The 18,415-nt window shown below is 41.1% G+C and overlaps 1 protein-coding gene across 1 annotated transcript in view; it reads right to left on the minus strand.

Moving 5' to 3' along the window:
• Nucleotides 1–18,415, minus strand: part of cdk14 (cyclin dependent kinase 14) — a 159,735-nt gene that overhangs the window by 64,258 nt on the left and 77,062 nt on the right. Inside the window, exons 9-10 of the mRNA XM_078287238.1 lie at nucleotides 12,641–12,761; nucleotides 8,317–8,410 (exon numbers count right to left, since the gene is read on the minus strand). Coding sequence (XP_078143364.1) covers nucleotides 8,317–8,410; nucleotides 12,641–12,761 — 215 coding nt within the window. The remainder of the gene's footprint in view (nucleotides 1–8,316; nucleotides 8,411–12,640; nucleotides 12,762–18,415) is intronic.

The following is an 18,415-nucleotide window of genomic DNA, read 5'->3' on the forward strand; positions in this document are numbered from 1 at the left end:
AATCTCAGCCAAGCAGATCAGGGTCACCTCCAGGCAGGGGTCAAACGGATCAGAACCAGAGCCAAGTGGATCAGCCCTCTCCCACTGTGACCGGGTGGAATGCGTTCAGTAAGCCCCGGCTAGCCTCTCTGGGATTCAACAGATGGATGCTCATGTCACCGATGTAACGGCTGTTGGTGAAACGGCATTATTTATCTCCCCAGCAGCCTCTCTCTCTCTGAGGGTGGATGACCCGGCTTGTGCAGTGGCTTACTCTCTCCATACCAGGACTACACTCTCAATAAAAAAGGCTCCCTGTAGTGTCACAAAATGGGTCTTTATGCTTGTCAGAACCCTTCCAGTGCTATAAAGAACCTTTTCAGACTTTTTTTCTCTACAGCAGTGGTTCTTAATGTGGGGTCCAGGGACCACCAGGAGTCCTTGAGGGGGTTCCAGGGGGTCCCCAGCAAATTGATGAATTGTAAAGCTTCAGCATTATTTCATTTACAAGAAGTTAACACAATTAGAGAATGTAGAAGAATGACTGTTTTGATCATAGTTTCACTGTTATCTCTTTACCTACAATACAGATAGTCATGGAATTCTGGACAAAATCATATCTAACAATACAAATATACTCAGATTTGGGTCCGAGAGACAAAATCTCAACAAATGGAGGTCCTTGGTCCTAATGTGGACTAAATTAGGGGTCCTCGATATGAAAAAGGTTGAGAATCACTGCTCTACAGCACCATGCTCAAATGGTTCAATGTAGAACCTTTATGGTGCCGTAAATAACTATTTCACAATGCCTGAGATGTTCCACACCAGCAGTGTTTTGCCATTTTTTTATTCGAACAAATCAGAGGGTTCTTTGAGTCATTATGTTTCCATATACAGTAGAACTGCTACCTGAACCCAAGAACCTTTGAAGAACCCTCCTTTTTGGGGTGTAACATGATGATAATACGGCATCCTGAAGGACTGGGAGTTAAGTTCCTGGGTTTAGGAGTAATTCAAACCTACATTCTCTCATTCATCCATCCATCCATCCAATTGTCCTTTTATTAAATATCACATATGGTCCAGTCAGTGTCACCCACCTCTAATATGATGGAGGTTCCTCCCTGACCACAGCTACAGGAAAAAAGTCTGTATTATTTTCTTTGCACATTGCACTTATTATTTAAATTGTTCGATAATGTTTTTTTGTAAGAGCTTTAGTGTCCCATGATCATTTTTTGGTCAAATTTATATATGGAATGTTTCAGATATGGAATAGTAGCACAAAATAATGGCTAATAGCAGCTTCAATCCTCAAAAAGTGTATATAAAAATTATATATACACACACGTATACACACACACACACACACACGTAGACACACACTTGGAACATGGAAGCAGCTGCCATTCTTGGGGATATCCCAGCCCTCTGTTTCAATTTTTTCTGCATTGTACAGCTATGTGTTTGCGTCATACACGCTGCTTATTTACAGAAACATGAGCTATCATATTATCTACGGCTGCCAGATTGGCAATACTCATATTTCATCACAAATGACAACTCTTTCAGTCACACTAATATGAGGAGACAGCTCGTTGTCTTTTCCACACACACACATACACGCACACTCTCATATGTGCACAAACACACACACACCTCTGCCCTGACAGGCTATTTCCCGCAGATAGACCTGTCCATATTCATACAGTTCTTCCAGTGGAGGTAATCTTTTGCGCGGTGACAGCTAGTTAAACAGCTACAGAGAGCCTGGCCTTGTCCACCACGACTCTAATTCAGATGGACAGTCTGAGAGAGCGAGTGTGTATGTGGTGTGTGTGTGACAGAGAGAGCCATATAGAGCGACATGAAGCCATGTTAACACCTATGTAAAGAATGAACATACACAGACTCTACGCTCCTGGATAGCCGCAGCTATTTCATTTCAAAAGACACTGGCGTTCATCTGAAGCGGACACTTTGAATAAATAAAAGCCCGTATTTACACCTCGCTCACATATACATGCATATGGAGCGCTGTCGGAATGGTGATAAGCCCGGGAAATGCCGGAGCCTTAATGCTGTCAAGGATAATAACAACACTGTTGAGGTGTGGCATCAGGAGGAAATTGGCCCCCGTGAAGATATCTAGGTTATAGAGCTGGTCACATGGTAAGTCTAACGGCAACAAGGTTGAGCAATGAGTTTATCCATTGATTCATTTCTAGCAGAGATTTCAAAATGTGGTTCCATTCATTTAATTGGTCCTAGAACGTACGAGGCAAGGCAAATGGCTAAACTAAATGCATATGCAGGTGGAAATTGAAATAAAACACAGATGATGTCAAAGGTACAAGACTGGGAACATAGCCTGGAAGTGGATGACAAGTTCCATACAGTACCTTTGCACCACAGTGCTGATGTGATGATGATAAACCTTATTTCTCAGAATGGAGGTTGAAACATTCATAATCACTGGTACTGGTATTTCAAAAAGATATTAAGGCACTTCAACTTAAAAACAGCCTTAAAACAGTTGGATCACAGTCCGTTAGTTGTTCTAATGTAGTAAAACTTACTCAAGGAACAAGGACTGTTAATGTGAATTCAATGCACATTTGCATGTCATGTACATTGTTTACATTCTATTTTATAGCTTTATTGTTTTATAGTTTTTTTACTGTTTTTTTTTTATTGCTTATTTGATTTATTGCCTTTTTATAAACTGCTTATACTCTACTTGTCTGTTTCTCTGTGGACTATCTATATATAATTTCCCCACAAGGATCAATAAATTCTTATCTTATCTTATCTAATACATAACAATTCTCCACCCTGTAACTTTATCCAACCAAGGAGGAGGAAGGGTTTTTGGAGAGTTAACTCGAGTGCAGTGCATGCTGGGAAGTATGCTAATAAACAAATACATTTTCTTAATAAACTTTATTATGATCAGTCTAGTGAATGCTTGGTGAGTTATTCTTTCGAATCATAATTTGACCAAGTCGCAACTCCTGAAATCTTGAAATCGAGTTATGAAGCTCATAGCTAGCAAGTTGAAGTGAGTCTTTACAGTTTAATCACACAATTAAACGTTTTCCTAGGAACGCTATTGGTCGGTTAATATGGGAAAACTCTTTCGGCACCACAACAATATTCCAGCTCTATATGGACATGTTCAATCTGCCAACTCAAGCCCTGGCATGGTGCCTCTCAAACGGTGATGGAGGCTGACCTTTCTCTTCCCTTCTACAAACAACGTGGCCTTTAAGATGCTTGTGACTCTGCATAATCCATTGACGGTGCCCTTCACACGAGTGAGCTGAGGCCGCGCATCCAAAAACCCGGCCTGGCCGACAAACCGTGAGACGATCGACGGGGTCGGAGAGCAGGCGGGAGGGATGAAAATGTCAACATCAGGTGAACTCTGACAGGTAGGCTGTGTTTTTTTTGCCAACACGTTGCCCTGCCAAGCCCCATGCCTCCACATTTCCATATTTATCTGTCTTTTCTGCCTCTAGCTGACAGCTGAATACACAGAAACAAAAAAACAAGCAACGTGATTGGGATGGGAAACGGCGACGGCTCAATTTGGCCCGTCAGCAGTGGTGTGTCCGGAATTTTATACAAGGGGGGGCAGAGGGGCGGCAAGGAGACATTTAGGGATGTCACATGACAGGTGATGTTTTGACCAATAATACATTGATAATTTGCTCAGTATCATTTGATAAATCATTTGTAATTGTCTTAATTTGAAACTAAGAATCTACATTTTCCCAACAATATCCCTGACTATGACTCATTCACTTTATCAGACTGACTGATAAAATTGTACATTATATTCTTTAGTTGATTTTATACAATTTCAGCTGGGAGTATGTCTCCAAAAGAGTTAACTGTCATTTGTGTGCTAATTGTATTGAAGAATAAATAAAGTACTTTTACCGCAATCTAACATTTATTATTATGTATTCACTTAAGAGCAATAGTATAACAGAACACTGAATAAGGACACAATGACAGGTATATCAGGAGACATTAATACAAATCAATCAAAAATAAGTGATAACCAGATTTTTCCTAGCCTGTCATACCAGCTACACTTTGTTACCTTTTCCTTACAGTTTGCTAGAAAGGTGTGTGTGTGTGTGTGTGTGTGTGTGTGTGTGTATATACAGTACATGTGGTGGAGCATGTGCTGGAATATATTTACATTCAAGTGAACACTGCATTACGTACCAAGGTAAATTTTTAAATAAATAAAAAATACACTATCCGTGGGATATAAACTTCAGAATACGAGCTCTGCAAACTGCCAACTGAAGTTTGGACGTGAATGTATTGTATTCATAATTGGTATCTGGATTATGAAAGCTTGGCTAGTCAATAAAGATTTGTGAATTGTTGTGTGAATCTACGGCACTGGCATTAAGATGAGTATGGCTTTTATTTAAGCATACTTATCTTACAGTAAAGTCTGTTAAGTCTGGTTCAAGCGCAGTGCTGACCCCTCATATGGAGGGCTTATTGTACCGGCTCCTCTCTTCATAACATTTGATCCTGAGGTAATCCTCTTAATACTGGAGGCACATAGAGGAATTAGACAGCAGTGAGAGGAAGAGCAGAACATGATCAAAACACAGCAGATAAGACCTCACCTTATCCTCTCTCTTTCTATTTCTCGCTCTGCTTTCACCTCCTGAGCTCAAACCGTTCCCACCTGCTAAATCCTACCCCCGTCCCCTCGTCTCCTCCGCCGGCTGTACCTCGGAGCTGTTTGCAAAGGAAAACGCTTCTTACTTCCACTGGATAATGCTTCATTCAGGTCTCAGACTGATGATCATGCTTAGTGCCCTCGCTACACCCCCCTAACCCCACCTGGAGGCTACTGGGAGGCAGCCTCCTTCCTGGAACTGCATATAGAGGGCATTAAAGCAATATTCCACTTAGTTTTAACATGGGGGTTATTCGGCACTTGACCACCATGAAAACCAGAATATAAACTAATCAACAAGATCGGATGCAGCTGGACGAGTTTGTAGCGTTCAGATTTTTACTTCCCACTCATTTGAATGAGGCCATGAAAATAGACTGAAAACTGACATTTAACACGTTGGTGAACAGATTGGTGGATGGGCGTATGAGTTTGCCTTTAATGCCAGTGATGGGGTTCAATTACCAGCTTCTATGAAGGTTTAACCATGACAAAAGCCTTTCCCTAACCTTAACCAAAGTTGTTTTACTTGCCTAAAGTTAACCATTAGCCAACCTTTAGATGAAAATGCTGTGTCCAATTTGTGCTGTTGCCATAGAATCCAATTTGTGTTATTGTCACATAATTAAATTCGTTGTGGAGGTACGTAATTTTCACATAATTTGATAATCGTCCACAACACGTAAATCTGCATTTCAGAGTCTGTGCTCATTTTACAACTTTTTACATTGTCTTGACAACAACAGCTGACAACAGTTGATTGCATTTCTAAACATACACCTTGGCCATCTCAACAGAGTTGAATAGACATTCATTTCTGTCCTGTTTTTGATTGGGAACTGATCATTCCATCACTGACGCATCCGATCAATTTTGTGTTTAGATAATGTCAGCTTGTTAGCTAGGTAACCATAGTATCTGGTTAACTAACCAACACTGTCTTGATGTTAACGCATCTAATTTGCACACTAGCTAACACATAATGTTAGCTAGTGTGCAAATAGCTAGTGGTAAATATGCTAACATTAGCATTGGTTACTTTGCTGAATTGACCAGCTGGCTACTTAGCTAGCTAAGGGAGGAAGAAATCCCAGCAGCTCAACTGAGAACAAATATGTATTATTAAAACAGATGCATTTCGGCATATGGCCTCTGTCGGGGGTTTGTGATAGTTGGTTTTACTAATACATCTTCGTTCTCTGTACTGTTGCTGGAATTTCTTCTTTCCCAGTGCTACCTGCCTTCCCTATGCACCTTGTTAGCTAATAAAGCCAAAAACAAATAGTTTGTTCAGGTTAACTGAGCTGAGCTTTTTTAGGGCTAAAGACAAGACAGTTCACTGTGTCACAGTAACCAAAATGTGGAAACAAATACTCTTACTTTTACACTTTACACTTTTACTTATAACATTACTGCATTGGCCTACACCTGCACCACAACAATCTTTCTCAGGTATCTCTCTTTTTTTACGTACAGCCAAGTCTCCAATCGATGATGGTGCCAGCTGATAGGAGATTTCTGACACAACTGCAAAACCCTTATAGGGAAGTGGGGTGCAGCTGAGCCCCTCAGCCAGTCTGGCCAGCAGCCATCCTGCTGCTGGGCCTCTTTCCTCCCTTCTCCTATCTGTGTCTGTCTCTGTGTCTGGGAGGGGAGGTGGGATCACTGGGGTTGAAGCCCCTTACAGATGTGAGCAGGCAGCCCCGATTTTCCCCTTTTGGCATAAAAGACAATCAATAAAAAGCGTTTTTCTTTATCTCCCTGTCCTCCTCCCAGGATGCCACGCTTTTGTGCGAGATCCCCTGCCTGGGGGGCTTCCTCTACCTCTCCACATCCTTTCATCCTCCATCCATCCATTCTTAGACACACATCTTTAGTCTTCAGCCTAGGGGCTAAAAAGCAGAGAAATGCTTTGTCTCCACACCTGACTCCTTCACTGACCGAACCATCACATCCTCTCGTCGTTGTAATTGTCTACATTAATTATTCAGCCCCTTCCAGCACATGAATATGAATCCATTATGTCTGCCCTGCTGCGCTCCACTTCAATTAGGAGATTGGGGCTGGAATTATATGGAGGAATGACAGAGAGGGTGATTAGAGGATTCATGACACCTCACATCACCTTCAAATATTTATGCCATCCCACAATCCCGTGCAGAGATACATATATATCCATTTTATCCATCTGCGGTTCCCCATTGGCTGGTTATTTGAATAAGCTCCTACTGGAATTCACTCTCTGACCTGGAGAGCGGCCATAAACCATGTCCTCATCATGAGTGACAAGATCAAGAGGCTGAGGATACTCCGCTAGAGCACTAAGAGCAGATTAACCTTTGATTTCAGAGGTTAGCCATTTAACACCGGGCTCAAAGACCCAGTGTAAAGACACTTCCACTACTCATATCCACACATTCATCCTCAAATAGGCAGGCACATAGCGGCTCACATAGTCACACTCAGACACATGATTTATGCATTAGCACATACAATATGTGGCAGTATGTACAGCGTAGACACCTTAGTATCAAAATAGGTCACACAGTATTGATATTATCTACAATATATACTACCAGTCAAAAGTTTGGACACACCTGATTGAATGTACTATGTTTTTCATCCTCTTCAAGCCATTTTGATCTAAAGGCTTCTGCTTAAATGCTTGGAATGTGTTTCTTAGACAAATATAAATAGAGAAGTTGATCCTATGTATGAATTTCTTTCCAAAGTCTTTGCCTTTCCATCAAGGCAAAGGGCGACTACTTTAAAGAATCTAAAATATAAGATAGTTTTGATTTGTTTAACACTTTTTTGGTCACTGCATAATTCCATTTGTGTTATTTCATAGTTTTGATGTTATTGATGTTTCATGTTATTCTAAAATGTGGAAAATAGTAAAAATAAAGAAAAATGTGGTGTGTCCAAACTTCTGACTGTATATACACATATATACTGTATATATATTTACTACACAAATTAAATGTAAAAAAAAAAAAAGAAATGCAGATTGTGTGCACTGAAATAACATGGAAACACACAGAAAATGCACAGCTCTTTGTGAGTTGAACTGAAATACACACACTAGTAACCTGAACCTGGCAAAAGCTCATAGTTTGTGTCAATATTCAGCATCAGCATGTGACAATTTTAATTTAAAAAACGTACAAGTGTTCAGTGTGGACGACACTGACTGACTGATATGTGATATTTAATAAAAGGTCAATATCTGCCTGATATATCGGTCTAACCCTAGTTACCGCAGTAGAGTGAAGCTTACAGATGACGTTATTTGTACTGAGTTCATGTTGCTCTTTTTTGTTTTGGAAACTGAAACGTATCCAAACATCTGCCTTGAGACACACGCCATAATTATTGAATTTTGGTCAAGTTGGGTCTCCATATTTCTCAAATGAAGTGAAGTGATCGCTAGACTACCACCTATATTAACGGAGGGTTACAAGTATCGATATCAGCATTTGGTGCATAGAGCCAGGCAGTACTGATGTAGGATGCAGGGTAGGAGGTCTTCTACAATAGCTACCACCGGACACATACACACACACACACACACACACACACACACACTACAGTTGGACACTGCAGCATCACTGACTCACCAGGAATATCCTCTCCAGCTGGTCTTGGATGTCCTTCATCCCGGGGAAGGCAGCCACTCCTTGGATCATCTCAATGAAAATGCAGCCCACACCCCTTGAAGACAGCACAACAAAGACAATGAGAACAGCTGGGGTCTCCCATTAAGTACTGTATCAATTAAATACTGTATAGCCTCAGTACAGCATGTCTAATTCCCAATAAGTCAAGTTTAAATACAAGTCAACTTACACTACCAGTCAAAAGATTTGACACACCACATTTTTTCTTTTTTTCCCACTATTTTCCACCTTTGAGAATAATATTAAAGACATCAAAACTATGAAATAACACAAATGGAATTATGCAGTGACCAAAAAAGTGTTAAACAAATCAAAACTATCTTATATTTTAGATTCTTTAAAGTAGCCGCCCTTTGCCTTGATGGAAAGGCAAAGGCTTTGGAAAGAAATTCATACATAGGATCAACTTCACTATTTATATTTGTCTACGAAACACATTTCAAGCATTTAAGCATAAGCCTTTAGATCAAAATGGCTTTAAGATCATGAAAAACATAGTACATTCAATCAGGTGTGTCCACACTTTCGACTGGTAGTGTATATATCATCTTACATCGGCAAAAATACCTAAAATTGCACGCATTACTATATTTTGCACTATTGTGACCATTTCAAATCTTCAAAAGTCCCTGTTGAGGAATATTATTTTGTGAAGTATCAATTTCTTCCCTTCCTAGAGGCTATGAGAGAGTTAATGTAGGTCTAAATCAGTAAATCGGTAAATCAGCGTGACATGTGAGGGGCTTTTACAGTGGTGGAGAAACGTCAAGTCCAGTGGAGAGAGAGAATGAAGGAGGTAGCCAGGCAAGAGGAGAGGAGTGTTTGGCACTGTGTGTGTGTATGTGTGTGTGTGTGTATAAACTGTTGTCAGAGCTCATTTGTCAAAGGGCTATTGTTTCCTGACAGATTCACTTTCTGGCCCAGTGCACACTCGCTCTCTGAGCAGAAACACCGGCAACGCAAGGGGGAGAGAGAGAGAGAGAGAGAGAGAGAGAGAGAGAGAGGAGAGAGAGAGAGAGAGAGAGAGAGAGAGAGAGAGAGAGAGAGAGAGAGAGAGAGACCTCTACATTTTTCCATTCTCCCCATTTTAACATTCATCTAGCCTCGGGTGGCTGAAAATAACCCATCCATCTCCATAACACACCTAGAACCTGAGCACCCAATATTTCTATCGGAGTCCACAGAGCAGCTCCCTTTCAGCTGAGGTCTATGTGAGTGCGGGCAAAAGTGAATTTTCAAAACAATTTTCAATCAGGGTTGGAGCAATTTTATTAAATATCTGATATGGGCCAGTCAGTGTTGTCCACCTCTGATATGATGGAGGTTCCTCCCTGACCACAGCTACAGAAAAACAGTCTGCAAAACCTGATATGAAATGAAAAGAATTTCTTTATCCTGGGTTTTTAGTGAGTTTTAGTATCCCATGGTCTGCTGTTTCAGAGGGTCACATTTAAAGATCAGCAGCTTCAATAAAAAGTAATTGGTATCAGCCTTCAAACAAGGTTCTAACTGTGGCCCGGACGTAAAATTCCAGGACTTTTCCATGACTTTCAACAACTAAGTCAAAGAGCTTCCACCCAGATCCATTCTCTATTCACAGCAACCTTCATTTATTCTCATTAAGGGCTTTCGGGTGACGTAACCCACCCTCTGGCGGCCATATTCGAGGTCCTCAGCTCTTGGGCAACAATGACTAAGAAGAAAAGCTGACTGAATTTCTTAACTTACAACTCAGCTGTCTCAGCATGGCTATTTTATGTGCTATTTTTGACTGGGAACCAATCATTGATATTGATTATATAATGATATTGTATATATATTATATATGTATTGTATATATATTATATATATGATATTGTATATATATTATATAATGATATTGATTAATATATATTATATATCATTGAATTGATCATGATGATTGATCATTGATCAGTGATATGTTTAGATAATGTCAGCTTGTTAGCTAGTTAACCATAGTGTCTGGTCAGCTAAGTAAGCTAATAAGTACTTGTTGGAAACATCTGATTTGCACACACCTATCTAGCAGAAGCTAGTGTTAGTAGTGGCTAGTTGTTGCATGTAGTTGTTTTGCTCAATTAGCCTGCTGGCTAGTTAGCTAGCTAACAGTTTGCTCAGGTTAACCGAGTTGACTCTTCTCAAGCTACAACTCAGAGTGTAAAACCCTCATCAAACTATTCACTTTTACTTATAACATTATAACAACAACTTTTTCAGCTAGCTTTCTTCTTCTAGCCTGGTTGTTATAGATTTAGACATTATTTGTGCACAGCCAATTCTGCGAAGGACCTCCATGATGGCGCCAAACTTGCTTGATAGGAGATTTGTGTCGCAACTTCAAAGCCTCTATTGAACGCAGAGAACAAATACATTCGGAGCCCCTGGGCTTCAGCCTAGGTAAACCTGTATATTGATCTGTCCGCGATCACACTTCTCCCTGTCTGGATGAGTGATTGCAGTGTCACCTGTGATTGACAGGTGTGCGGTGAGAGCAGCGGCTCGGCGAGGTGCTGAGAAAGGAAGAAACAGCCCCAGTTCCCCGTCTGTTTTCCATCACATCCTCCCTTCAAACAGATCTGATCCTGTAACCTGTAGGCTGCCGTGATGGATGCTTCACATGGCAGCAAGACAGATCTGCTGTCCCAACACCACAGCCTTTTGGTCCTGCTTCATGGAAGACTGCTTCCTAAGTGACCAGGGGTGAGTGTGTGTGTGTGTGTGTGTGTGTGTGTGTGTGTGTGTGTGTGTATCTCAGAGTCTTGGTGGAATGGAAAAGTACCCTGCAGATTTGCCCACCTGCTCAAATACCCTTCAAGCTGCCCCACTATCCCTTTCCATCCCAGCCCACCCCCCTGCCGGTCTTTAATTGGCCACAGTGGGATGCAGCTGGGGTCCTTGGAATTGGGCTGTCCCTGCTGACCGCCTGTCCAGAGATAGACGTGGTCACCAGGGCTCGACGGATACGGGTTTATAAAGGCCACTACCAATAGCCTACCGCTGTTTTTGCATTGAAGCTGCTGATGGCCAATATTTGGTGCCGACATCTTTAAATTGGACCATTTTCATACTAAAATATTACTATAAGTATTCAGTGTTTCCTCCAGATTTTTATTCTTGTCAGCCTCTGAGACAGCATTCAGACCATCATGGGACACTAAAACTCTCCACTGAAACCCAGGACACCACTACTACTACTACTACATATTCACTCATAAGGACAATATCGGCCCCATATATCAGTCTAACCCTGGGCTTATTTTCCAGGATGGAGAGGAGCTTTATCAGATCTGTCACGTTCACGCCACTTCCACTCAGCCGTATTGAATAATCAGGAACATGGAGCATGCACATCATTCTAAATATTCATCAAAATTAATATCACTGAGGCTGGGGATGTGTCTATTTTCCGAGATTACAATATCTGTATTCACAGACTGGGATTAGTAAGAGTGCAATCAGATGCTGATGGGGGCTGGTTTGTTTCATCCACATACTGTATCTGCAGCCGCTCCATTAATCTGTTGCTGCATTAACTGTGAATGTGATCAGCGTGTGTCATGCTGCCTCTCCAGTCTTCAGTACACACTCTCAGTGGGAGAGCGAATGGGTGAAAGGTGAGGGGGAGATGAAGGGAAACAAGAGATACAGAAAAAATAGATATGTACAAGAAACAATCTACAGCGTAAACTACAGGGAGTGAAGAGGTAAATGTAAATTTCTTCTTCTTCTTCTTCCTTTCCAGATAGGTTGGAAATCTCACCCACTACTCAGGCAAAAAAAAAAAAAAAAAAAAAAACCCACACCAGTCGGCCACATGGTGGGGCTATAACAACCCACTCGTTTTGGTCCATAATTCGTAGAATCAAAATTCTGTTTTCCTTGGATTCCTTGGGTCTTTATGCATCTATCCATATAGGCCATGCCCATTTCCATCTGACTAGATTTTACGCCATTTTGAATTTTCTCAAAAACCTATTTTTGCGAACTCCTCTTAGCCTGTTGAGGCAATCATCTCCAAATTTGGTGAATAATGGAGTAATAACAAAGACAGAATACCATCATTCAGTCTGAATATCAGGCTACTATTCTATCTTTGTAATTGCTTTTTATAGTGAGTGAATTTTTTCCAGGCCTCTCTTGAAAAAGGGATCTTGATCTCACTGACACTACCTGATTAAATAAAGGATAAATGGGAACAAAAAAGGATGAGGGTGAGGAGGGGTCAGCGGTCAGAGGTACCCACCACATGTCCAGACAGGTGGAATAGTCTGTGGATCCCAGCAGGACGTCTGGAGGCCGGTACCACAGGGTCACCACCTCGTTGGAGTAGGTATGGCTGGGGACCGACTTGGCCCTGGCCAGGCCTGAGGGGAGAAACACACCAACACTCTGTTAGACACCATTAGCACTGAATGACCTTCAACCAAGGCTGTGAAAACACTCAGGAACACGGGAGAGGAGCAGCGTCAGCTAGATTTAGGCTAGTTGTAGTGTAGCTGCACACTGTCAGAGGCTGTGTGTTTGCACAATGTATGTAGAGAAGATAAGAAGACAACTGTAATGATCCCTGCAGGGAAATTGGATCAGTGCGGCTGCAAATAGTAGGATCCAGCAAAGAAAAATAGAATAGGAATAACAATATAGAGCAAACAGAGGCACGGAACATAACACAACTCACAGTTCCAAGAACAAGTGTGTCAAGAAAATATTAAATATATATGTATGAATGCAAAGTATGAAAAAAACATATGAGGGTGTGCAAAATCGCAGCAGTAGAACATATTAAGGCAAAGAAAAAAATGAATGAAAAATATGTACAATATGAAAATATACCAAAAAAGTCGGAAGGCAGTAGTCAGCCAATCACGTGTGTATCTCTAAAAAGAAAGACAATCTGTAGTGGTTCTGCCTGCAATATATACAGTATATGTATAAATAGTAGTTCTGACTAATGCCGACTACCCAAGAACATTAGAATGATGAAGGTCAACAGTTGTACGTTTGCACAGTCTGTTGTTCACTAACACACAAAACATGTGAATAGGAGCAGTTGATTGACTCATCTGCTGTCATAAGAGAGTAGTAAGATGCAGGGTTGGGGTCAATTCACGAATGAACTTCCAATTCAACTGAGGATTTGGAATTGGAATTGGACTTTGAAAAAACCTACAGCAAACAGAATTGGAATTGAATTGGAATTTCAGAAAGTTGAATTTAATTCAAATATTGTGAACTTCCATGCTTTTTTATTTTTTCTTACCACTGAGATCTCGTAGGGGTTATATATTATCAATACTGAATATCATACAATGTTAAAGGTTCCTTTCAGGTGGTATTTGATGCATAACATGTAATGTAATACATACATTATGATAGAATGTATTTAATTTGTCTTTTATTTGTTTCATGATTTCATTTGATTTATAATGTTTAGCAACTCTTAGAAGTGAAATTTAATGTAATTTAATGGAATTAAAATCTGTTTCTTATCATTCCAATTCAATTCCAATTCAGCTTCCTTGGAGCTGGGTGCAATTCCAATTTAAATTCCAATTCCATGAATTGAACTGGAATTTACCATGCATTCTCAATTCAGTTCATGAATGGCCCCAACCCTGGTAAGATGTTGGTGTAAAATAGTAAGAAGTAAGTAAGACAACAATGTGTGACCTATTCCTTTTCGCACGCTCCAACAATGTGACAAAGCGTCGACCAATCACAATTTTTTTTTTCATTATTTTCATCCCCCCTTTCCTGAAGCTTCCACCAAAACGGTTCTATAATTGAACTTCACCAGGCATCTCCGCCTGTGAATATAGAACTAGAGTTACAATGCAAAACTATCGCTTCTCATCATCGCACTATGAGCATTCCCAGGTTATTCTAACCCGGTTCTGACGTTTACATGCATCAAACCCCCCAAAAAATGAGGTTAGTCGAGTATCCACTGACAGCTCTCCCAAGGCGGCTAATGGCAGAGTGTGCGGTGGGAGCAGAGTGCAGAGGCAGCTCGCTTTAATGAGGCCGATGGCATTAGCTCTTTGTCTCCTCCCAAGTGGTGGGAGGGCTTAATTAAAGCATTTAGCTTGGTAAAAAAAAACACACTTCCTGCCCTGCTGCCAGTCCCCTGGGTGTGAGTGGAAGAGGGGCAGAGGGGAGGATAAATGGGGAGGAGGGGAGGGGGGGGTATTTAACATTTCCTTGTGTTGGAACACCCACAGGAGAAAGGAGTTTTCAGCCGGCATTCATCAAGGCTGAACAGTGTAATTTCCATACACCGTTCTGACAGAGAATAGACTGCCATCAGCCCCGCTCACGCTGAGAGGCTATCATTTCCACCGCGGGCGTTGTGTGTGTGTATGTGTGTGTGTGTGTGTGTGTGTGTCTGGAGGGGGCGTGGGGGGTGGGGGGTGCGTGCTGGGTCGGGGTTAAAACAAGGCATGAGCAGAGAGAAGATCTAATCATCATAAAAAGGGGCTGCAGTAATAGGAGGCTGGCCTGGTTCTAATGCGGACAGTGGTAGTGCAGCACTTTCTGCTCTCCATTATAAAAGTCTCAAGTCATACAGATAAATAACACAATATTGTTTGGTGGTAAGGAAACCAATCAGCTTTCAGTGTGGTTGCTTTTTATAAGGCTAAAAATAGTCTACTTTTTTGGTGTACCCACTTTGCCTCAACCTGTTTCATGTACATCTGCTTCAGTTAGTGATTTCCTACGTTTCCCATAATGCCTTTCAACAACCCCCACAGAGATCGGTCGTTTGTTTTTGTTTTCTGTTTTTAATTATTATTATTTTTTTGCATTTTATTTTATTTCTTCTAAATCACATCAAATGTAAATATAAAATACAAAATATAGCGGCGTTATTCCGGGGACCACCAGGCATCCTTGAGGGGGTTCCAGGGGGTCCCCAGCAAATGAATGAATTATAAAACATCACCATTATTTCATTTACAAGAAGTTAACACAATTAGAGAATGTAGAAGAATGACTGTTTTGATCATAGTTTCACTGTTATCTCTCTACCTACAATACAGATAGTCATGGAATTCTGGACAAAATCATATCTGACAATAAAAATATTCTCAGATTTGGGTCCGAGACAAAATCTCATCAAATGGGGGTCTGTGGCCCAAATGTGGACTAAATTAGGGGTCCTTGATATGAAAAAGGTTGAGAATCAATGTACACTATTCTAAAGGAACTGTCACAATGAAGCACTGTCTAGCATTACACCTTTCAACAACATGGTGCTGCTGCTGAAGACACCATGACCTGACCTTCTCCCTCCAAACCCCACCAGTCCAACTACAGAGGAGGGCTCCATTTCAAAGTCCTGACCTATGGCTTCGCGCACACACACACACACACACACACACACCCTCAGCCACTGTGGCTCTTGGCTCAAACCAACCAGTCGGTGACCTGCCATCCTGTCCAGGTAGCTGTTCGGATGAAGGTCACCAGTGAATTATATATCGCTATCTCACACTCACACTCACACACACACACAAACATCACAGCAACACCAGGGGTCACACCATACAGAAGAGAGGGGATGAGAAGAGGAAGAAGAAAAGAAGAAGCAGGGAAAGTGAGAGAGAGACTAAAATAGTTTCTATCCCCCTGAGGGGAAAAAAAACCAACTTAGTGTTCTTTTGAAGTTCATTTGTACTTTAAAGCCAGTTTGTAGCTTCCGCCTCCTTCTCCTCCTCCTACTCCTCCTCTTCCTCTTCATCTCTAGCATTCAGCAGATTGGAGCATCTGTGCTGCCCAGTAGCTATTTAAAATATCTTTCAAAATAAACCCACAGAGGGGGGAGAGAAGAGAAAAAAAAACAAATTTGGACTTGTGATAAATCGGAGCATTCATCACGGTTCCACAACACAGAAAAATAAAAGCAGGTAGGACGCAAATGCATCATCTGTTACAGTCATGGGTGTGTAGATGGCATACTAAAAGGGGAAAATTAAATAGTGTGTCAGACTCCTCCTTCATCAACCCAGTCAATATATGATGATTAATTCTCAGTCATGAAAGATTTAATAAAACCTGACAATCCCCTGATATTTAACACGAGCCTCGGCACGACAAAAAAAGAAAAAAGACATTAAAAGCGTGCTTGAGATTGGAAGTCGCTCGCCTTACCAGGTGATAATAAGTCATTTTATATGCGCGTAGATAATTTATGACTTGCGTGATAGAATTTTTCTTAATTGTAACTTAATAATCCCACATGCAGATGACATAAAAACTTTTATACGCATCAAGATGTTAATGGAGGTTGGGTTATTCTCAGTAAATCGAGTGCAGTCACGTAAGTTTGTGTGGAGTTTGTGTGTGTGTGTGTGTGTGTGTGTAATACTACCCTTATTAGTGCAAAACAACAAGGATGCCTGTGTCTCGGTCTTCCTCGTGCATCTGACCTTGACACTGATTACACAGAAGTGTAACATTAAAACACACATACAGGCGGTAATGAACGTGTTTAATCACAGAGAGCCGTGCTGCTGTCCTACACTCCCACTGGAGCTTAAAGTCACAAGAACATGGCATTTCACTGGTGTCTTGCCTCTGTACTTTGTGGTTGAAACAGGATGTTGGGTTAGTAACCGCAAAAAATGTTCAAAAATATGTGATGGTATCATTGGTTGTTTATGTACACCTACGGGTACGCCATGAAGTTACCACTAAAAATACACAGTTTTCCAGGAAGTAATTTGAAGATTTTTTTTTTTGAAAAAGTTATTTGATTTTGATATAAAAAAAAATAAATTAAAAAAAAGACAATTTTGTATTTCTTGGCATTTATTGTTAAAGTTGGTGTTAAACTGCTGTACATTATGTAATGGAAAATTAGCTAACAAAGTGAAAATTAGCTAACAAAGTGCAGTAATCACTTCAATAACTTCAATTAAGAGAAGAGATGACACATTGCTTAACTTCATTTTGGCTCTGATTATGAACCTGACTTAATCTGACCTAACCCTAACATTACTTGCATTACTCACCAAGCCACATGATTTTTTCATTATTCATATAAATACATATGTATAAATATATATATTTAGCATAGCTGCTGCTCAACCTGAGACCACTAGGCTACCCTGTAACCACCACTACACTACCCTAAGTATATATACTGCATATATACATATGTACGTATGTATATATGAAATATACACGTTTGTACAGCACATATATATAATATAAAAAACATAAAATGAAAAATATTTTCCTCACTTCTCCTTTCATATCCACAAATTCCTTTATGCCTGTGTGTCCGTGTCCATGTGCGTGTGCGTGTGTCCGTGCGTGTGTGTGTGTGTGTGTGCATCCACCACCTGCCGTCGTCCCAGCTCATTTCCCAACACAAAGTGGACTGTAATGAGATCCGCATTATAGAACACAATCCCAGTCAGGTCATTACCTGCTCTGTGCACAACAACAAACACACACACACATCTCTGTCTCCAACGCTGGTGTGTTATATCCCAGTCTATTTCAGTCAGGTCTCAGGAGTGGGCTGACACACACACACACACACACACACGCACGTCAATAGCCTTGATTCATCTCGTAGACTTCAAAAGACCATCTGCAACCTCCACACCGCAATCAACACACATGCATGCGCACACACACACACACGCACACACACCGGCGCATCCACCCACTCCTCCCAGTGCTGTGGTGAGGCGGTGGGTGTAACGGCACACTGGGGAACAGCCTCAGCCTGGTCCGGATGCCTCTGACATTCCTCCAGCTCCATTGTCACATTACTTCACTCCTCACACATCATTATCCCAGCAGCTGTTAGGCTACATCCCAGGACAGCAACACAAACTCTTAGAGCAACTCCCAGGCAAATATATGCTCCAGCGCAACACACACATCAGTGTGCATGCATACCCTTCACCTGTACAGCTCCAAAGGTGGAAATATTCAGGTATGAGTGCATGGTGGAAGGTGGGAATACAAGGAACAAATGTGGATATTATGCGTTTTTAATAGC

The sequence above is a fragment of the Centroberyx gerrardi genome, chromosome 12 (genome assembly GCF_048128805.1).
Source record: "Centroberyx gerrardi isolate f3 chromosome 12, fCenGer3.hap1.cur.20231027, whole genome shotgun sequence".
Taxonomy (NCBI): Eukaryota; Metazoa; Chordata; class Actinopteri; order Beryciformes; family Berycidae; genus Centroberyx; species Centroberyx gerrardi.